The sequence below is a fragment of the Dipodomys spectabilis genome, unplaced genomic scaffold, assembly GCF_019054845.1.
Source record: "Dipodomys spectabilis isolate Male_0828 unplaced genomic scaffold, ASM1905484v1 ptg000457l, whole genome shotgun sequence".
NCBI classification, from domain to species: domain Eukaryota; kingdom Metazoa; phylum Chordata; class Mammalia; order Rodentia; family Heteromyidae; genus Dipodomys; species Dipodomys spectabilis.
The window spans coordinates 2,056,666-2,079,010 of NW_024871134.1; the positions used below are offsets into that span (position 1 = coordinate 2,056,666).

Sequence of the window (22,345 nt, forward strand, 5' to 3'; positions counted from 1 at the left end):
GGAAGCCATCCGTTTCCCTGAGAGACCATGTTTCTTACAGGATTAGCTAAGGCGTTCAGTCTCTGTTCCAGGCAAAGAGACCAAGGCACCATCTTGTTCCAAAGCAAAGCCAGTCGAAATGCACAATGCCCCCTGTACCCATTTTACTTCTTAAACGTTGTAAACCACTTTAAAACATGTGCTGTCTTCTAAGTTATAACAGCTGGGAAGAGCCAGGGAGAGCAGATCCCAATCTACAATGGAAGTTTCCTGACCAGGACATGGAAATAAAGACAAATTTCAGTCTGCCTTGTAGAATGCATCTTTAAAAGTCCGCCAGATTTAAGTGCAGAAAATTATATCCACCACTGATCTCTGTCTTCCCAAGGTATTTTCTTTCCCACCTTACCATTTTCATGGATAGAAAATACAGGAATAGACAAGTCCAAGATATCTAGAAATCAGCAAGCATTTATGACTAATTAAAAACACATCATAAAGCCCTGTTTCTAAACAAATTCAGTAAAATTAACCTTTGTCATTCAGTCTTCCCTTCTTTGTTTCCTCCCTTCCTTCCCTCCTTCCCTTCTTCCTCTTCCTCCTCCCCCCTTCCCTTCCTTCATCTCTCCTCCCCTTCCTTCTCCCTCCTTTTTCTTTGGGCCTTCCCTTCTCTTTTCTTTTCTTCCTTTTGGGCAGTTATCAAAATTTTATTTTTTTAGGAGTAAAAATAAAAGTTCTTTAATTTTCCTTTTGAAACAAGAGGGAAAACTCACATGCCTATTCCTTTGTGGGGCTTGCACTTATGGCCTGAAAGCACTGTCCCTGTGCTTTTTTTTTCTTTTCTCAATGCTAGCATGCGCTATCACTTGAGCCACAGCCCTATTTTCCAGCTTTTGTTGTTGTTGTGTTTATGTCTTGTCACTTAGTTGGAGATAAGAGTCCTGGTGCACAGTGACCGCTGCGGCAACCAGCCAAGGACAGATCCCAGGAACAGCCAGCAGCCAGACCCGGCCTCCTCCCACACCCAATGAGCTCTTCTCAAACAACCAGAAGATGGAGGATGCTGCTTCCCTACAGCACAATGCCAGGCAGGTCAGATCCCACCACAGATCACAGACGCATGGGAAGACTCTAGACTGGAAACAAACACATGGTTCTTTATTTGTAATGAGCGTGGACCGAAATCAATCAATCACTTTTAAGACCAACATCAGGTGAGGTACAGTAACATATACCAGGCCAAGCAAGGATCTAACTGATGGGCACTGTCCCATGTGGCGCCATCTGTATGCACACCTTCCCGTGTGCACAGGACAGCAAGCATGCCATCTGTATGCATGCCACAGCAAGCATGCTCTGAGCCTCCTCCCAGCTGGAACCCCTTGGTGAGTTCTGTGGACTAGGCCCACAAAAGTGAGCCTCTCTTGTGTCATGGAACACAAGTTCCAAGAAGAGGTATGTTTGGCTGAACGTATCCCGTTAGGGGTATGTCAATCTCATAATATTCATACCAGAAAACGTGGAAGGCCCATGGAAGTCTATGATGTTGTGATCCAGATACAGGCATTCCAGAAACAGGGAGAAAACCCAGCTTCTACGGCGTCTTATTTGAACCCATTTATAATGGTTTTAGAGCATTTAGGGCGTTTAGAGCATTCTAAATAAGTCATACCAAATAGGACAAACAAAATTTTCCTCAAGCAGTTATTGTTCAAATAAAACAATATGAATGGTAGAGTTTTCTGGCTGAAATGCATTTCCTAAATGTTAGGGTTTAATATCATTTTCTTTAATGGCTTTGTTTTTATTTGTAACATTTTGGTTGGTTGAACTCAAGGCCCTGGGACTGCGAGGCTGGTGCTCTATCATTTGGGCCATATCCCAGCCCTTCTTGCTTTCATTATCTTTCAGATAGGGTCTCAAGCTTTTGTCTTGAACAAGCTTTGGACCACCATCCTCCTACCTCCTCCTGTCACCCAGCTGGGATTACAGGTGTGTTTCAGCCACACAGGGTGTGTTTCTCCAGGCAGGACCACACCAGCATGGTGCCTAGGCCTCTCCTGTCTCTACCTTCCAAGGATCTGGATTATAAATGTGAGTCACCATATTATCTAAACCTGTTGTTTTTTAAAAAAAAAATTAGATGCCTTAACTCTTATTTTACCAGTGCTTTGTAGGTGAAGCTCTCTTTTAAAATGTGTTCTACAGGAGAATAAATCATTATTTGGGTCTACTACTGTAAGATTTGTTTTCTCAAAGTTTAGACGTTTTTTAATCACAAATGGTGTTAGCATGGGTGGTAGGTCTGTTCTACCTAGCTGTGAAAGAAACACCAGCAGAGTCAGATGTTGTGTTCCCAAGGGCTTAATACAGACCACTACCTCAAGAAAAGCCTATCTCAAAGCAGTCTCCTTCAGCAAAGGAGCCTTCTGTTCCTGTCAGAGCCCCTGCCTCTCAGCAGCTCCACCAGGGCAGGGAGCAGGTCTCTACCAGGCTTGCCACCATGCCCAGCACGGGGACTTCTCCAATTCTGCACAAAACGCACCCATAGCCAGAGGCTCAGGGCTTCTTGGGGGGCAACCTATGTTCATGGACAAGTTCAGACAATTAAACGACAATCTCCATCGTGATTATCAGTCACTATGGCTTATAAACACAGAATAACTATCCTAAAATCCTTCAGAAAACCACACTGCTTTGAAGAAAATCTTTTTATGTTAATGGGGAAGGGTAAAATTTTAAAGACTAGCAGAAGTCAGTCAGATACACTCAATACCATCAATGATGATGATGATATATATATGTCTATGTATCTATCTATTTATGTATCTGTCATCTGTCTGTTGATCACCTACAACAAATACATAAGAAGCAGGTAATACAAATGAGAGCTGGAGTCTCACATCTGTAACCCTAGCTATGCAGGACAAAGACATCTGAGGATCTTGGTTCAAAATCAGCCTGCACCATTAAATCCCACAGACTCTTATCTCTAATTAACTAGCAACAAGGCAGAAGTGGAGGCATAGCTCAAGTGGTGGAGTGCCAGCCTTGAGCAAAAGCTAAGCGAGACTATGAGGTCCTGAGTTCAAATCCCAGTACAGGCTGGCACAGAAGAAAGGGAGAGAAAGAAGGAGGGAGGCAGGGAGGAAGAGAGGGAGGAGTCGGGGCAATCGTAACTGTTGCCACTGTTAAGAATACACTTAAATTCTCATTTCACAAGGATATAATTATCAGTTAAAACCAGTTTCAAACGTCTCCACAACTTTGCTTACAGGGCGTAGGTCGTATGAGCTTTCCACAGACCCCGGACGCCTGCCACCATGCATTGTGCATCATACTAGAAACTTGCTCGGCTCACACAGCTGGAAACACACACCAAAGCCTGCCCAGGGTTCTCCCCATGCAGATCCCAGCTACCCTGACAGAACCGTGAATGGAAACGTTCCTGAAATTTCCGTCCCAAATCCCTTCCGGATCCCTGGGTCGGCATCCATTGAGTATTCCCACACAGATCCTCCACTGGGTACTAAGGGGACTCCTGGTCCCTGGATGAATGAGTGTGTGCATGCATGTACGTGTGTGTACGCGTGTGCGTACGTGCGTGCATGCATGTGTGTATGTGAACAGCAACGGTGATGCTAGGGAAGAGGCACACTGGAACTACTGTGTGGGCCCTCCTAGCATGTACACACACACAGCTCACACATATGCACACACAAACACACACACACATACACACACACATACACACACACATACACCTCATCTAATGCAGCCCTCCATCTTGGTAAGCAGTGCCCACACTTCATTAATGAATTAAACTCAAATCACTTATCGAAGGTGACTCTAGGTGACTGAGTCACTGTAGGGACTCAAAGTCTATCAAACACCAAATTATTCCTTCCATTTCAATGAAATGACGCAGCCAGAAAAATTTTAATATGTCTCTGATTTCTCAATTCTCATTAACTGGATTGAGAAGAAATTCTCCAAGCACTGACAAGAACTAAAATAATCCAGCTCATTATTTCATTTGTCGTATCTCAGCGGTCTATCTCCCAGCATCTTGTCCGATGGAAGAAGCTGACAGGACGGGGCAAAAGATGAGAACGTGGAATCACAGGATGAAATGCTGTCCTCACTAACCATTATCTGAAGACTCAGCACCCGTTATTTTAAAGAAAAGCAAAAATGGGGTTTTTTGTTGTTGTTTTTTTTAACCAACTCTGATTTAAGAACCAATGGGCCTTTATAGGTAATATATACCAGAGCAATTCAGAGGAAAAATATATCTGAGACAGAAGCTACCTTGAAAAGTCAGTTTCACAATGTAATTCTTCTATTAAATGATAAACAAATGTCGGCAGCTGGATTGCAAATGAAGTATCTTGATTTTTAAAGAAATCTAATCACTGGCATATCTCCATCAGCTGTAGATAATCATCTGTAGATGCAGTCTCGCTGCGATTCGGGCCGGTGCCCTGTCCGCAAACACACAATGCCACGCATTTGAGGACATTGCCACACAATCCAGTTTTCTTGAGTGTATGTATAGGAAGTACTTCCTAAGTTATCTGACACAATGCGGTCAAGGCATTTGGCTTGACCTGGCCTATAATTTTAGTAACAGCCTCCTGTTAATGGAGTTAAGAGTTCTTCATCAAGAGTTACAAACAGAAGCCCTAAAACTGTCTTCCAAGTACTCTTTTCTTTCTTCCCATGAGGTTGCATGGCCATTTGTGGACAGGAGGGTTTGGGAAATGACAGTATTACGCCAAACTAGAAGACAGAGAGACACAGCATGAACTCAGACAGGGAGGGACTGGCGAGTTTCCTCTATTTCCACTATTCATCTAGGTTGCCATGGATAGCAAGCCATATTTATCACTGATCGTGTCAGATAAATATACATGGAATAAAGAACGAGTCTCAATGATTTCACTCTTTGTTTGCTTGTTGTTTTAACAATGTGTCTTAACAACCCCTTGGAGACCAGAAAGTGGCATCACTCACACATGAATGGAAGCGGACAGGGGGTAAATGGTGTCCAGCTCCCCGGGGAAGGGAATGACAGGAAGATGTTTTGCCCAAGTCACGTGATCGCTGACCACTCATTTCAACTAACATTCACAGGAACCCTGCTCAGTCTGCCCTTCCCTTGGAGATCTCCACCTTGGGTGGGGGAGGTGGGCGTATGATGGAATTTCACACCTGCTGGAGATGAAGGCTGGAGCCCAGGTACCCCGGTGTGCAAAGCACTGTGGGGACCCCTGAAAGTGGGGTGAACTATGGGGACGCTCAGAGGGCGTGAACCTCCCTATGTTCTCATGAAGAGTGTGGATGGAGGCAGCCATCTTCAGAGGAAGAGATCAAAGCAGTAAAAAGAGGATGAAGACAGGTAGATCAAAACCAGCCTGAGAGCAACCAGGGCCAATCAGAAATAAATGAGGACAATTAAACAACTGGCCATGGCAATCCCTCAGGAACTTTGATAGGCCCCCCCAAAATGCAAACACCCCAGGACACTGCTGAAGTTTACCTGGGCACACAGTTTCCCTGGGGGCACAGGTGGAGGGCCCAGGATGAGAGGCAGAGAGAAGACAACTGCGGCCTTCAGATCTTCCACTGCCTCCGCAGGGACCCCAACTTCCTTTCACTAAGGGGAGCCATTAGAAACAAGAACCCATCAAGGCTTTCTATTAAGTTAAACATGTTTTAATTTCTCATTTTAAATGAAGTAGTAAAATAACAATTATATCACACCTATGTACATTATATTATACACGTATTACACATTATATATTATATTAAATATATTTCCCTTTTCACGGCCTTATTGCTGCTGTGCTCTCCTTTAGCTTTTCACTCAAGGCTGGCATTCTACTACTTGAGTCACACCATCACTTCCAGACTTTTGGTGGTTGCCTAGAGATAAAAGACACATGGACTTTCCTGTCAGGGCTGGTTTTGAACCGGGATCCTCAGATCTCAGGCTGCTAAGTAGCATGGATGACAGACATGAAGCACCAGCACTCAGGTTTTATACCTTCATAGTCCAGAATAATCTTCAACAAATGAGACCCTTAAAGGACAGTGAAGTCTTCAGAGAAACTAAACATGGCTTTCTTTGCAAATGGTGTCCGGTCTTTCTCCAGGCTCAGAACTCCGCTTATAACCCCCTCTCTTCACCCCCCCCCCCACCACAATACTGTCCTTGGGGCTTCTTTCAAAACATAGAGTATCTGCCAGTTACCGCTAGCCCATGCCTGCAATCCTCAATACTCAGGAGGCTGAGATCTGCGGATCTCAGTTCAAAGCCAGCCTGGGCAGGAAAGTCCAAGAAACTATCTCCAGCACCAGAAAACTGGAAGTGGCGTTAGTGGTAGAGTGCTAGCCTTGAGCTAGAAGAGCTGAGAAACAGCACCCAGGCCCAGAGTTCAAGCCCCACGACCGTCCCTGCCCCCCACAATACACACACACACACACACACACACACACACACACACAAAACCCAGGTTATCCATTATATGCACACAGGTTCTAGAAATAAAAACTCCCAGAACGACATCACTATTCTTGCAAAGTCTTATGTGTCTGTGTCTGTGTGTGTTTCAATCTCCTTGTCACTCAGCAAATTCACATAAGATCCTGGCATATAATAACACACGTCAACCCTAAATATGCCAGAGACTGATAAATAAGACAATCCTTGGATGCACTAATATTTCATATTTTAATGAGGCATCAGTACAATGCTTTACTGTGTGTCACATTAAAAACAGCAAATGTTTTTGGTTTTTTTTTCCATCTGTCCTGAGGCCCTGGATGAATCAAGAGGAATGTTCTAGTACAAATCCTTTCTCTATTGTGTTTCCTCCATCCTTGCTGAGTCTCATCCTGTCATCTAGAGGCCTTGGCCACCCGCAGCTGGCTGAGGTTGTGAGAGGGACCTCTGGCATCTGCAGCCCTGGGACTGCTCCCCAGCCCCGCCCTGCAGCTTTCCGGGTGGAATGAGGAAAAGAAGCTGGCCACCCCAGGCCAGCCTTCCTCCTGAGCCAGGGAACCTGAGCACCACAGAATCATCTCCCACTGATCCCATTGGTGACTTAGAGGCCAGTGTGAACACGCGTGCACAGAGGTGAGCCATCATGTCATGCACTACCTCGTTTCAAGAGCCAGAGTTCCGAGCTTTCACAGGAAAGGGAGCTGCCTGGAGTAGCAGGCCTAGTCCAAACAGCTGGACTCACGGCATTCAGAGCCTCGAAGGGCTCTTAGAGAAGCCTTTCCTACCATCGCGTATATCTGTGATATCACATACTTAAGATCTCACGTACTTTGCATGAATAAGTGTGAGTAGCGCAGGAGTCAGGATTTTTATGTTGCCTTTAAACAGCCTTTCTGCACTGCCCCTCACCGGCAAGGCTCGGCTGGGATGAGGTGAAGGAGGCAGATTGTATAAGAACAGCCAGCCAGAGCACTGGGACAGCATTGTCACCAGGATCCATAGGTCCCCATCTTTGGGGCCTGGATTTCGGGATGCAGAGGGCAGAGGCTGCATGCCCCTGACGGGGTCTCCCTCCCTCTGACACGCACATCCTGCCCAGGCCCAGCAACATCACCATAAAGCCAGCACCCTTGTGTAATTGTCTACACAGGCACTCCTGCCATATTCTGACACCACTTACACACCTGAGGTGTAACAGTCACTCCTGATGTGCAGACCACGTGATTGCCTGCTCTAACACCTTTCTGTCCACCCCTGGCAATGACCACAAAACCTCTGCAGTCAAGCTGCTGCCCCACCCCCGCCTGGCGGATGGACACTGGGACTGGAGCCCATTTAATGCCCGAATTAAAACTGTGGAAAACACCGATGTCTAAGTTGTAACAAAATGACCATGAAACAAGCACATGCATGCGCACACACACACACACACACACACACCAACCTAGTGTGCATGAGCGAGCACTACTCTATGGGCCGACCCTGTGTGGTCTCCAGTTCTCTCTGAGCCGCTGAAGCTTCGAATTCCAGGGACACTAATTAGTTTTAAATGGTGTTAAACACCCTCCCGCAGTCACAAAGTGTGGCTCTGGGATTTTCACTGGAGAAAGAACTCCTGTAATTTAAAACTACTTTGTTTGTCTTCAGTCTCAGCCGCTAGCTAACTGATCTGTGGAGATGTTTGAAGGTATTCTCTCTCTCTCTCACACACACACACACACACACACACACACACAGAGCCATTGGTGTGCATTTATTTCCTAGCAGGACCTCTCCCTTTCTGCCATCCCCTGACCCCTCCCCCCTCCAACGCCTTTGAATTCCCATCCCCCATTTCCAGTCAGCCAGGGAGAAACAGCTCCGGCTACTGAGGCTCAGCCCTCCACCCCTCCCTTCCAGACCCTTGGCTACTCTCAATGAAAACCCTCCAACAAGGGACAATTTGACATGGGCCACAAAGCCTACTTGTGTGGGGGGAGGGGAGGAGGGGCTGGAGCTTGGCTGTCCCTGTCCACAGACTGAGCTCTTTGTGGCCATCAGAAAACATTTCCTGCATAAGAAATCAACACACTCTGAGTACAGGGCTGCAGCCCAGGCAAGAATATGCATGAGCTCCGTCCTGGAGGCTGGAGTGAGTCCCGGCCTCCGAGGGGAAGGCATTTCCTCCCAATATGCCTTTGCTGCTTCCTTGCATAATTCAAAGCCATCCTGGACTTCAGGTCTCCCCAGGCTCCTCACTGCAGACTGGGTGCAAATCAAGGTACTTTCAGGCTTCCCCTGCATGTCCCTGGCACTGGTTTCTGAGGTGTTTTCCTACCTACCTCACCTCTGGGATGTTCCCTCCTTCCCTTTTCCATGCATATGAATAGGAGACCAAGACAACAGTAAAAACAACCTCCTCTGCCCCCCAAATAGCCCAGCAATTGCAAGAGACATAACAGGGAAGAAAGATCAAGAGTTTACTTTTGCTCCCTGCTCCCCTGCCTGCTCCCTGACTTGGCTAAGTCAGCCAGCAGAGCTTGAGGGCTTGGCTGCCAGCCTGTTCCTCTGCACCCAGAATTTACTGTCCATCAAAAATGGGCCAACCCAGTTTGGGGGTGTCTACTCTCTGGCTTGCTATTGTGAGGTCTTGGTCATAGTGTCCAAAGGCAGGGCTGGAGTGAGAGATGGAGGGAGGAAGGAAGGGAGGGAAAGGGGGAGAGAAGGAGGGAGGGGACCCAAGGTTGGATGTTTCAGAAGGAAGAAGTCTACTTCACCAAACAGGACCTGTGTGTAGCTTCCTCGAGAATTCTGCCCTCTGAATGAAGGCATTAGCCCTCTCCACTTCCCTCCCCCACAGCCCTTCCTCCAGGACAAGCTGGTCTAGCATCTCCTCCTTGTACCCCACCCCCACTCCAGGGATACACTGTCCCCCAGGCCCTGGGTCTAGAAGCTAGCTGGGGAGACCTTCATGAGGAAAGATGACAAATCAGCACTCAGTGCTAAGCAGAGAAGCACACGGTCAGGCCACAGACCCCACCCCGACCTGCACCACAGACCATACCCCTTCCCCTAACGCACCTTCCTTGGGGGGCCTCCGGGCCTCGCGGGTCAGGTTGCACATCTGGGTGGTCTGCAGCTCCTGGGTCAGGCAGCCCTCTGTCTGCTCATTCAGGGGCAGCACCACGTTGCTCAGCAGCACCACCGAGGCCTGGTCATCCCCGCCCAGCTCCCCCAGGTGCTGGGGGCAGGAGCACTTGGTATACATGGCCCCACAGGACTCAGCTCGGCCATTTTCGGACTTCAGGCAGCTTTCCAGCCAGGTGCACAAGACCTGGCACCCGAACTGGCTGGGGCTCACCTTGTTCAACACCAGAAACTCAAAGAAAGATTTCTGATCCTCGTCTCCTTTTCTCTGCGAGCCCGGGAACTCGGCTGGGAAGACCCGGCGAATCTGAATAAAATTTTTATCATACTGTACAAACACAAAAGCATTCTTGGAATCACAGAGCTGCATGATAGAATGGTTCTTTCTTAACAGATCCTTTATCTTTTCATGGGAGAAATGATCGAACTGGTAAGCCAGCAGAGAGAAGTTGGAGCAGCTCAGGTCCTTCTTGGAAAATTTCAGGTAAATACTGTATTTGGTTGGGTCTGGATTTTCCAGCGTCCAAGTGCAGTTGGTAAAGTTCTTGGGGAACATCTCGCTTACAGAATAGGATCCATAAATGACTCCTTTCACCAAAGTTGAACACCAGAAGTCTTGGGCAGCGTTAAATCCAAACATAACCAGGAGATAGGTGGAAAATATAGAAATCAGCAGCTCACCCACAGCCTTCATCCTATGACATCTGGCCTGCAGAAAGTGCGACAAGAGCGAAAGGCATTGGAAACATAGAATCCTCTCACGATTGCAGCAAGCTGCGTTCCAGATTCCAGTTTAAAAAAGAAAAAAGGAAAAGGAAAAGGAAAAGAGGAGGAAAACCTTAGATGAAGGCCAGGTGCTGTGCTCGGTCCGCAGCCGGGGCCCCGCGGTGGCCACGCGAACAGCGCCCTCTCGTGGCCACCGGCGGCGGCCACCTTCGAGTTTAAAAAGAACATTTAATAGAGGATTAATAGGCATGCCCGCACGCATCCTCCACGACCTCCTTGTCTCCCCGCTATCGTCCTAGAACGCGGGGTGCGGAGGGGAGGGGGCCAAACGGGACCTGCAGAATGAGCACGACCCGAACACTGGCTGCGGATTCTCCTCCACCTCCGGTCAATCGAGCAGCTGACCCCCGCTCTCCGGGCTCCAGCTCCAAACCAACGCCGCCGCCCGGCACTAATCCGATCAGCTGGGAGCTGCTGGCGCCCCGTGACTTCTCCTCTTGACCGTGGGGAGTCATCGCCAGGAAGTACGGCCCCCTCCCCCGTTAGAGGAGGGCCAGGGATCCCTCCCTGGGCGCCCCCCCATGCGCCCTTCCCCATGCGTCCTCCCCTCTGCACCCCTCTGCGCCCTCCCCCGCACCCGCCCTCAGCGCCCTCCCCATGCGCCCTCTCCCATGCGCCCTCCGGCCCCCCCCCCCCGCACCCTCCTCCTGCTCCACGGGGTCCTAGGCCAAGACCCAGGAGAAATCGGGTGCCCCCACCCCTGCCGGGGAGAGGGCGGACGCCCTGGGTAGTGGGTCCCCGGCGGGACCCCAAGGCCTCTCCCGGCCGGCTGTATCCGGTCTGCGCCCCAAGGCCATGCCAGAGCGAGCCCTAAACTGCAGTCCCCGGCTGGTGCCAGGCTTCCAAGTTTCCCGCTGTGGTAGGTGGGTTGGTCTGTCTGTCTGTCTGTCTGTCTGTCTGTCTGTCTGTCTGTCTAATCTGCAGGGATGGCCTCTGGAAAACATGTGCGGGTGGATTTCAGTGTGTGAACTGCTCCCCGAGATCGCGGCTGCGCCCCGCTTCCTTCACGGCTTGTCTGATTAAAAAAACAAAGTCCTCGATGGTCTCTTCTTCTGGAAGCCGTTATCATATAGATCATATATAGATCATATAGATCATACATAAATCACACATATATCATACATATGTCATATATACACCCATATGACTGGGCTGTTTTTTAGTTTTAACCTTTAAGAAGTTATTTCTTTGAATAAATGACACTGCTCTCTCTCTCTCTCTCTCTCTCTCTCTCTCTCTCTCTCTGTCTCCCCCCCCACCCCCAGCCTCTGGGCTGATAAAGTGGTACCAAGTTAATTTTAGAGGTGTCTAGGCTGCCCAGCCGTTTCCTGTCCTGAAAACAGACAGACAGAGGGACATGGGCTGCGAAGCGTTCCCGCCCCCCCCCCCCATATTGCATAACGCTGGCCGGGCGCGCACGTCCGCGCCGAGGGCCAAGGCCGCCGGCTCCCCGCGGGCTCGAACTCACAGTCCCTGTCTTCATCTGAGCAAGCCGGCCTCAAGTCTCCATCGAGCCGCGGTTTAAGAATTAACACAAGCACGCACATACACACATGTCACCAGAATCACTAAGTCTACAGGAACCGTGCCCTAGGTTGCACACAGACACACACATGACACACACAGGAGACACAGACACACACACACAGGCTCAGTGAGCAACGCCTTTTTCTACTTGAGAAAACCAAATCCATGAGCCTATTCAGGCTCAAAGCCGGGGAAGTTGTGGGGAATTCTGGAATGTTCCTCCTGGCTGTTGCTCAGGCAGTTTGCAGGCACTGCAGGTCGGAGGCGCGCGCCCCGGGCGGGTGCAGGCCTGCGCCCGGCGCCCCGCGCCCCGCGGACAACCGGGTCTCCATTAGGAGCCCGGCCGCGAAGAGCCCGTGGCCGCCGGGGACTCCACGCGGGGCCGCAGGGGCGGCGGGGCCCCGGCTCTGCCCAGAGCCCGCCGAGCTCGGCACTGGGGAGACACTCCGGAACCCAGGGCGCGGGGCGCGGGGCGCGGGGCTGCGCTGCCCTCCACCCGGCCCGGCCCGGATCCCGGCGGACACGGCCTGCGGAGCCCGCGCGGGGCTTCCCTTCACCCCGGCCCGGAGCCCCGACCCGCGTGGAACCCGGGCCGCCGCCGCCGCCGACGAAGCCAGGTGTGCGGTGCGGGCCCGCGCCCCGCGCCCCTCCGCCGGACCGCTCCCCAGGCCGCACTTCCCAACTTTGCCTCCGCGGGGAGCGGGGTTCGCGCCCGGCCCCGCGCCCCGCGCCCCGCGCCCCGCCTCACCTCGCACTCCGAAAGCTCCGGGCTCCGCTCTACGACGCCGGCGCCACGCCGCCTGGGACCCGGGCGCCCCGGCCCATCCTCCCCGCCGCTCGGAAAGCGGGGCGCGCGCCGGGGGCGGCGAGGTGTGCGGACGGCGCGGGCGGCGCGGGTCGCCGGGGGCCGCCCCGAAGCCGGCCGGGGCGCGGGCGGCGCGGGCGGGCGGCGCGGGGACGCCGGGCAGGTACGAGGACGCCGGGGCCTGGCCTCCGCCTCTGCCCGCCGCCGCCTCTGCCCGCTGCCTCCGCCGCCGCCGCCTCTGCCCGCTGCCTCCGCCGCCGCCGGCTCTGCCCGCCGCCGCCTCTGCCCGCCTCTGCCCGCCGCCGCGCCGCCGCCTCCTCCTCCTCCTCTTTCTCCTCTTCCTCCTCCCCCTCCTCCCCGCCCGCAGGTGCCGGCGGACGGTGGCGACCGAGGAAAAGGAGAGAAAGCCCCGGGCTGCGGGCGCCGAGAGCGGCTCGGAGCTAGCGAGGCTGCGGCTCGGAGCCGAGAGTCCCCGCTCCGCCGGGCGCGCGCGGTACCCGGAGGATGCGCAGTCCTGGCGCGCGCTCCCGCCGGCCTCCCGCGTGCCCGCGCGCTCTGGGCCGGCCCTGGGTACCGGCGCGGGGCGGGGCGGAGGAGGGTTGGAGGAGGTAGGGATGGACAGAGGGTTGGAGGGAGAGAGGGCTGGAGGAGAGATGGGGGGGGGGGATGGAGGAGGTCTGGAGGAGGGATGGAGGGAGAGAGGGAGGAGGGAGGGATGGAGGACTGGAGGAGGGATGGAGGGAGAGAGGAAAGAGGGAGGGAGGACGGGGAGGGGGGAAGAGGGAGGGCTGGAGGACTGGAGGAGGGAGGGAGGAGGGACAGGAAGGAAGGATGGAGGAGGAACGCAAGGAGGGATGGGGAGGAGAATGGAGGAGGACTGGAGGAGGGCTGGAGGGAGGATGGAGGGGCTGGAGAGGACAGAGGAGGGGAAGGCAGGAGGGGTACCGAGAGGCGGGGTCTCCTTGGAGCCGCGCGACCGCGCACCCCGCTTGGTCCACTCTCTCCAGCTCGCGGGTCTCTGGGTCCGGATCGCGGCTCGGGGAGCAGAGCTCGGTCCTCACCTGGGTTCAGCCCCCCCCCCCGCCCCGCCCCGCCCCGCCCCGCCGCTGGCCTCTCCGCCCGGGATAGGGACGGGGTGTGCGGAGACCGTCCCCAGACCGTGCGCCTGGCGGCGATTCACATCGCACGCGCGCCGCTCGGTGCGGGCTTCGTGGGGACCCGCGCGTCCCGGCGCGGGCTGGGTCGGAATCGCTCGTCCCGCGGCCCCGGGTCTCGCCGCAGGGCTGAGCTCGCGAGCTCTGTTTTGTCTGTGTCCTGTCCGCCCCTTCCAGGTTCCGAGAGGGGCGAGGTGCAGGCAGGGCGGGGGGGGGGGGGGTCGGTGTCCCGCAGGTGCGGGCCGGGGACTGTGCGGGGCGGGCGGGAAGGCCTGACGCATCCGCTGGGGCTGAGTCGCTGGGGCGGCCGGTGACGTGGATTTAGCGATGGGGCCTCGCGTGGGGAGCCGGGGAGGACTCGGGAGGCTGCCGCGCGTGGGGAACCAGGGAGCCGGGGAGGGTTCTGCACAGCGGCCCATGGACGAGGCGCCGGGCCGGGGTTGGGGCGCCCTGGAGCCCAGACCAGCCGCGGCTCTGGCGTCTGGTTTGCGTCCTGCATTTGTTTTGCGTGGTTTCTGCCCATCCTCGCTCTTCGCGTGAGGGGAAGTGACGGGAACACTTGGACTCTGCGTCCAAGGGAAACCAACACACCATGCCCCGCACGCGTCTTCCTAACCCCCGAGCCCCTGGCGATCGAGGGGAGCGATTTCCACGGGTGGCAACTTTCAGAGTCGGGGTGCGAGCGGATTCCAGCCGGCTGGGGCTGCGCTTCCCTCCCGCGCGTGGAGGACGGGCAGGTGCGTGACAGAAACGCGAAGCACACGGTGTGCGTGGCGTGGGCGCGGGAGGGGAAGCCCGGACGGGTCGTGGCTTCGACCCTGGTGATGGTGATGGTCTCTCAGCCACTCTGAGGCCTGGGGACAAGGCGAACAGCCCAGCTCCATTTTAAAAGCTGCGTCCTAAGAGGAAGGCTGCTTCCCAGGGCCACTGGTTCAAGAGGAAACCAGGGCTGGGTCCCGATAAAAGTCCACGCTGATGCCAGCCAGTCCTCCCTGGCTGGCGGGCGGCTGGCTAAAGCGCGCCCCACACGCGGGGCCAGGTGCCCCTAGGGCCCCCCGGCCTCCTCCGTCCGGCGTCGGGTGGTCAAAGCCAAGCGCACAAGAAGGATGGCTGAGGAAAAGCTGCTCTCGGGAATCCGAGGGAGATCCAAGGAGGAACCGCCTAGTGCTGGGTGTCATGTCCTGGCGCGCACACAGACGCGTTCCACCGGCGGCCACGAGCGCCCCAGTGCACACCAACACCAGCACCCGTGACACGCGGGGAGGGTACGGATGTCATATTTCCTCATCGATGTCCACGCAGATATTTTCTGCCTGGGCTAACTCCAAACCTCAAACCTTCTATCTCACTGTCCTGAGTAGCTGGGACTACAGGTGTGAGCCGCCAGCACCCGGTATGTAAATGAATTGCTATTCATGTTTCCTGGCCAACCATCAAAAGGACTGTAAAGAAGCGTTAAAAGGTGAAAGCCTAGACTAAGTTCAAGTGATTACATTTTAAATTGGCCCAGATCCTTCCTGTTTATCATCTCTCCTATTATTTATTCAGAGGAGGATGAGAACATTTAAGTGCAATTTGTTTTTATTTTGTTTTTGTTTTTGTTTTCCCCCCTTCGTGCAGGACCTGAGGCCCGAATTCAGGGCCTGGGCACTGTCCCTGAGCCTTTTTTGTGTTCGTGGCTGGTGCTCTCCTACTTGAGCCACAAATCTAGGCTGGCCTTTTCTTTTTGTTTTTAATTTTTTGTAGTTAAGTAGAGATAAGAGTCTCACTGATTCTTTGAACTGGAATCATCAGATCTCAGCCTCCAGAGTAGCCACCAGCACCCGGCTAATTTAGATCATTTTTAAACCTCATTTTTATAAATTTAGTGTAGGCTTTTCCATTTGGGGATAACCCCATTCTCCGGGATGATGGCTTAACATTAAGTATCATTAGCACAATTTTCCCATTCAAAGAATAAGAACGTGTTTCTACATGTGCAGTGAATTTTAGGAAGTGACTTTCCTACCTTCAGCCCATGCCCTTTTTCTCATACTTTTCCTGGTATCAGTCTATTCTCAACTTTCCAAGTTTTTTTTTTTAATTTTATTTTATTTGTGAACATACTGTACAGAGGGGTTACAATTACATGGGCAGGATAATGCATACATTTCTTACCAAGCATTGCAGCCTCCTCCTTTGTTTACCCTTCACATCCCTTCCCAGACTTTCCAAGTTTTGTAACATGCAGTTTTTCACATTGGTTTGCAGATTATTCCTTGTTCAATGCTCTGTAGGTTTTCAATGTTCAGAATCTCCACCTGATACAAAAAATAAAGACTTAAGGGACTATTAATTTCATAATTAAAGAGAATTAGTATGATAGCAGAGAAATGAAACTTATTTACTGTCTTTGAAAAATGCTTTTCTATGTTCTTTTTAAAAATAAAATAATGAACACTATCGCGAAGTTTCATTATCGTGTGTAGTTCCTTACGCGGAACATTGGCACACTTGTGGAAACCTGTACCAACTCTCTTGTCTTTCCCCTGCACCTGTTCCTCCTCCTGTGATTGTTACTGTGGTGGACATGGAACTGCTTGGCATGAGGATTCGAGTCCATCCAGTCTCCCCATAAAAACGGAACTGGACATTTTCAACTTGGGCATCCCAGGAAAGGGCTAGAGGAAGGTGGTGGGGTTGGCTGGGCGAGCAGTGGGAGAGGCCTGCCCTCCCCGCTTCCCCCCTCCACCTGCCCGGACTGCCCTGCCCACCCTGCATCTGGCTTCACCCAGGCCGCTGGTCTCCACCTGGGCTGTTACTCCTCAGTCTTGAGCGGGACCTGTTCCTGTCCCAGGCTCGGACTGGCCTGCTCAGCTTTGCATTGCCCGCCACGGTCCTGGGCCCTGGGTTCGAGGCTTTCCCTTCTCACGTGGGAATTCCGGGCTCGCTTCCCTTGCTCTTCTTCTGCCTGAGGTCGGGGTTGGGGGGCGGGGGGGGGGGGGGAGGGAGCCGGGCCGTGGCCCAGCCTCCCCGCTCACTGGCCTCTCCCTGCACCGATCCCGCGGGGCACCCACCCGCGGCATGGTCATGCGTGGCGTCCACCCGCGGTGCGGTTGTCGGCAGCCTCCAGTTCCCGAAAGGGAGCCTAAGACTTGAGTACCGCAAGTTCTCCAGAGATGCGGCCTCATCTAACCCGTGCCATGCATGTCCCAGCCAGGCGCCACAGTGAGGGCGCGCGTGGGCCATGGTTGCGCGGGACTGGAGGAGAGCCACAGGGGCAGGCCCACACGGAAGGGGGGGGGCTAGGACCGCGGGGTCATGCCAAAGCGCGGGGCAGGGGCCAGGACCGAGGGGGGCAGGCCCACTGGGGGGGCGAGGATGTGGGGGGTAAGCCCACAGGCGGCGGGGTGGCCAGGACCATGCGCATGGGGGTGGGAGTTGGCCAGGTCCACGCGCGGGGGGGGGGGGGGGGGTGGGCAGGACCCTGGGAAGACGTCTCCAGGCCGCGGACACGCCGTAGGAATTGCTGGCCTACAACCTCCCACCCAGGCCACGTGTGAAATCCTGACTTGCAAAATGCACGAGAAACGGAAAGCCCTGTGCAGTGGTTCACCTGGGGAGACCATCTGCCGGGAACAGGAGCAGATGTGCGCCCGTGGCTGGGGGGTCAGCGCGCTGACCAAGCCCGGGTCCACGCCCACCACGTCCACCGCGCCCACCGCATTCACTGCGCCCACCGCGTCCACTGTGTCTACCGGGCTGCCTCGGGCATGTCCCAGGCACCCTGGCCTGCGCGGCCCCTCCAGACTCAAGACCCACGCAGCCTGGCTCTCCCAGAGGGCGATTTCCCGGGGTGCATTATTTATTTGTTTGTTTATCTGTTTGTTTATTGGCAGTGATGGGTCTTGAACTCAGGGCTGGGGAGATGAGATGGATTCCTCACCCAAGGCAGGTGCTGCACCACTTGAGCCACAGCGCCACTTCCGGTTTTCTGGTGGTTCATTGAAGATCAGAATCTCATGTTCTTTCCTTGCCAAGGCTGGTTTTTTGGACTGCGGTCCTCAGATCTCAGCCTCCTGAGCAGCTGGGGTGACCGACGGGAGCCACAGCCCCCTGCAGCAGTTCTCATTTTCGGTTTTGCCCTCGGTACTAGAGGGACTGTTATTCTTACCCCCGCCCTGTGGAAAGTTCTCTTCCTTCCAGGCAGCATTGGTTGTCGGGTTCATGGACAACCAATAGATTGAGGATGGTGAGGTGAACTTTGGGTATCATTTTGACTTGAATTGCCTTGATAGCTCCAGGTATCGAACCTGTCACACATTTATTAGCTGTGTGTTCTTTTGAGAACTGCGCAGTTCATTTGCTCATGTATCTATCTATCAGATGATTCATTGCTGCTAGGGTGTGATTACCGTGATCTGTGTAAACCCTGGATATGAATGTCTTCTTTGATGACCTCCTCACAAAGATTTTGTTGCATTCTGGAGGCTGTATCTTCACTGTGGGTTTTGTCAGCTTTTGATGTGCAAAAGCTTTCAAATCCAGTGCAAAATCATGTTTGCCAGTTCTTGCAAGAGTCCTTTTCAGGAAGTGGTTGCCTGTGCTTACACTCGGAGTTATTTCCCCCATATTCTCTTGTAGTAGTGTCAACGGATCAAGCCTCACCGTAAGATCTTGAATCCATTTTGAGTGGGTTATTGTCCAGGCTGAGAGGGATCAGCATTTTGCTGGTGCTCTCCCACTTGAGCCACCATCTACCTCCAGCTTTTTAGTGATTAGGTGGAAATATGAGTCTCATGGGCTTTCCTGGCTGGGGTGGCTTCAAACCTTTGATCCTCAGATCACAGCCTCCTGAGCATCTAGGATAAGAGGTGTGAGCCACCAGAGCCCAGCTAAATGGTGATCATCTTTATTCCGAGAGAATGCCTAAGAATGGAGACAAAACATTTGTTGAATGTGACAATTCATATATTTTAAAATTTACACAAATAGAAAGTTTGTTGTTGAGTACTGGTAAAGGAATGTATAAATGAATATCTTTACACATAAAATATGTAAATATATAAAACAATATTATCTATTATAGAAATATATGTGAGTAATTAATATGTGAGTAATAATTATCATGTATACATATATGTATACATGTGTGTATATATGTACTATATATGTATATCTACATTATATATAGTGAAATCCAACAAATTGTTTCGTGAAAAGGGGAATGGAGTGTATGTGCTAAGGGATGTAATATGGGGGTGGGTTTGTTTGTTCAAGTCATGCTGTGCACAGCCACAGAATTATCACAACAAATCTCCTCATTATATTAATCTATGCTAATGATGATTCGTAAGAAAGTTTGTTGAAGAAGTCTGTGAATGCCAGGCTTTCCCTGAAGTGAATGCTTCCAGCATATTTAACCAGTCACAGGCGTCAGAGAAATTTCTCAGGGAGTGTGACTTTGGTGGTGTAACTGAGTGTCTCATAATAAGGCTCAAGTAATTGGAAAATTAAATTTCTATCATGTGCTTACCATTTGAAGCAGGCCATAGCAATCCTTGGAAATTTAGTTTGCAGGGATTAACATTTAAGAGTACACTCTAGTTGCTATCCGGTATTGAAGTTTTAAAAAGCTGTCCGATGGTGTTTGCAGGTCCCTGTTGTCTATTTCTAAATTGTTACATTCTTTGAAAGCAGTCACACAAGGTGTGAGAGGTAAGCTAACCCAGCAACCAGTGCTTATGTTTCCGAAAATTGAAAAAATCTGTCAGTTACTGCAATGTAAAAAGGAGAATTAGCTCAGGTCAACTTTTGGATAGGGTGTTTTTTGTTGAGGATAGCAAATTCTCACATTTTTGAGGACAGAAACACCCCTACACCGCACAGGCTTGATTCTCGTGTCAGTACGCAGGGGTTTTCCATTGAAAATTTACTCCCTGTTCTGTGAATACCCTGGAGGCCACTTCTGGTCACCACTCCAGGTCGGTAGCACAGCAACAAAAGCCCCACTGACCACTCCTGCTCCCCAGTGCTTCTCAAATCCACTGGAATGTGGAAAGGAAGGGGTTTAACAAGCTAAGTTCTCACTGAATTCCTGAGCATCTCTTAGATGCTGTTGATACCCAAATTGACTCTCTCTGTTACAATGTAAACAATTCATTCCCATCTTCTCTACCCACTCAGTTATAAACTCAGGAGAGATGCACCTGCTGGATAAAAGAAATTTTATAATTAAAGTCTGTTGATGAACAAACCATGTCTGATCATTCTCGTACTGAACCACTAAGTTAGGTCCTGTTAAGTCACCTCATTGGACTCTTGTTGGCATCAGATCTATTGGGTAGGCAGATAGATGGACAGGAGGCAAGCTGTAGTTCTGCAGTCATCATTGCCTCTGGCTGTCTCAATAAGAATGCTCTAAAATTTCCAAGTCACATTTGTAAGTGAGAGCACCGCCAGCCATCAAACTCCTTAGACACTGGACAGACCCCCTTCTACAGCCCCTGGGTCCTGTGTCCCAGGGAGGTGGCTTCTCCTCACCAGCAACAGTGATAAAAATTAGATGTGTCTTCCCCTCTGTTCTTTGTGCCTTTGTCTTCAAGTCACACCATTAGGAAATTCCAAATCTGTTTTTAAGTATTATCCTGTGATAACTGTTCTAGTGCCTGGTATAATTTAATAAAATGATTCAATTATTAATGATCACCTAGCAGCTTTTCCCTTGAAAAACTGGTATCACACTGGTTGGGCTTGCTCTCTAGATCCGGCCTGATATCCTGAGCAAGGGCCAGATGTGGGGTCAGAACACGGGCTTTAGTTTGTAGTACTATCACTGATTTGACTTTCATATTGTTTTCTGAACCTCAATTTCTTCATTTCTTCATTAGACTCTGGCTGACATGAGTACAATTGTCACAAGGTGGCAGGGTATTGAATTTGGCAACTACCTGCCGTCCACCAGAGAAGCTCCATTTCCTCAGATTTAAACTACAGCTGACCGTCATCCAGAACATGTGGCAGAAATCTCAGTCCTCAAAAGCTAATCATCTTGCGATAACATTGTACTACACACAGTGTGTATGTCCAGGATCTGGCCATTGATCATGACAAATTCTCATGATGTATAATAGTTTTAAAGAACAAATAATCCAGATAGCTCATTCATAAATCACACTAGAAACCAATCTAAGAGAGATACACTCCCACTACATCTTTGGGTTCTAGATATCCAGACTGTTCCTTTGCAGCTAGATTCCATAAAGAGAAATGTATACTCTGTGAATGCATGTGATAGAATAGAGGTAATTTCTTGTATACATGTGTGTGTGTGTGTGTGTGTGTGTGTGTGTGTGTGTGTGTGTGTGTGTGTATAGAGAGAGAGATGTTTTTTAAAGAAGCAGAAAGATAACAATTTTCATTACAACTCAGGGTTTAGTTCACTGACTAATTGCTTAGAATGGTCACAGCTCTGGGTTCAATTCCTAGCAACGTGTGCACACACTCTCACACACCTACTCTCCCCCCCCCCAAAAAAAATCTCATGATATGAAACAGAACCAAATCTGTAGTGTAAAAAAGGGTTAAAATCTTGTATAGAGAAATTAAGGCATATCCTGCATCCATTGAATAAACTGTAAATCAGATAGAAGAGACAACTAAGTGAAGCAGTGTAAGAGTAATTTCTAACGGAAGAATTTCCCTGGGTTTTTGTTCAGTTCTTTAGTTCAGCTTCAGAAGCAGTGACCTGGAACTAACTCCTGAGGGCCCTAGCTTATTAAAATGATTTGCTATTATAGCAATAACATGATCTCATTCAAGATAGCGCCTGCCAGTATCAGTGCGGTCCTCTACTTCCCATCTCCAAGCCTAGGGGGTTCATTTTTTAAATATATATTTTAATCCATGGCTTTATTCTCCAGGCTAAGTTCACATTCTCTTGGTTGAAAGCCAATTTTTAATTGAATTCAGTTAGTTTAATTGGCCCTCAGAGATGTCTATAAAATGTGCTCTCCCAGATTTCCTAGCAGAAGAGCTTTGTCCCGGGCCACATTCCCAGGCAGACTCCAAACTGCCGTGAAGCCTGGTCTGGCCCAACAATGACTCTTTAATGCAGTGAGATCCTGTGCTGTGTATTTCAATTCTAATTTAGAATGAATTAAAATCTATTTAAATGGATAGCATTATCTCTTAGCACTCTTGATGGAAACCCATCTCAGAATATTTTATCTCTTTAAGGTAGTGCAAAGTGTCATACTTTACACCCTTAATTCTGTATCATCCATTTTATTTCCCTTTATACTTGAATCCTGCACTTCCATCAGTTTTCATTACCCACATCATGGCACGTGTCTGTGACGTGCTTTCAAGAGATGAAACATCAAAGCTGAAGTTTGATACTCAAAGGTAGTTTTAATAGTCCAAAGTTCTGTATTTCAAATCAAAGGACTGAACTTTGAATCAGGTTGCTCATGGAAGCCA

General features: G+C 51.1%; 2 protein-coding genes across 2 annotated transcripts in view; one reads left to right on the forward strand and one right to left on the reverse strand.

Moving 5' to 3' along the window:
• Nucleotides 1-12,770, reverse strand: part of Adgrb3 (adhesion G protein-coupled receptor B3) — a 541,106-nt gene extending 528,336 nt beyond the window's left edge. Inside the window, exons 1-2 of the mRNA XM_042668573.1 lie at nt 12,675-12,770; nt 9,548-10,322 (exon numbers count right to left, since the gene is read on the reverse strand). Of these exons, the coding sequence (XP_042524507.1) occupies nt 9,548-10,307 (760 nt within the window). The 5' untranslated portion in view covers nt 10,308-10,322; nt 12,675-12,770. The remainder of the gene's footprint in view (nt 1-9,547; nt 10,323-12,674) is intronic.
• Nucleotides 12,140-20,691, forward strand: LOC122098090 (translation initiation factor IF-2-like). Its single transcript, XM_042668577.1, has 4 exons — nt 12,140-12,999; nt 13,099-13,339; nt 17,417-17,635; nt 20,629-20,691. The coding sequence occupies exons 1-4, from the start codon at nt 12,140-12,142 to the stop codon at nt 20,689-20,691; spliced, it is 1,383 nt and encodes a 460-aa protein (XP_042524511.1).
• The last annotated feature ends 1,654 nt before the right edge of the window (nt 20,692-22,345 follow it).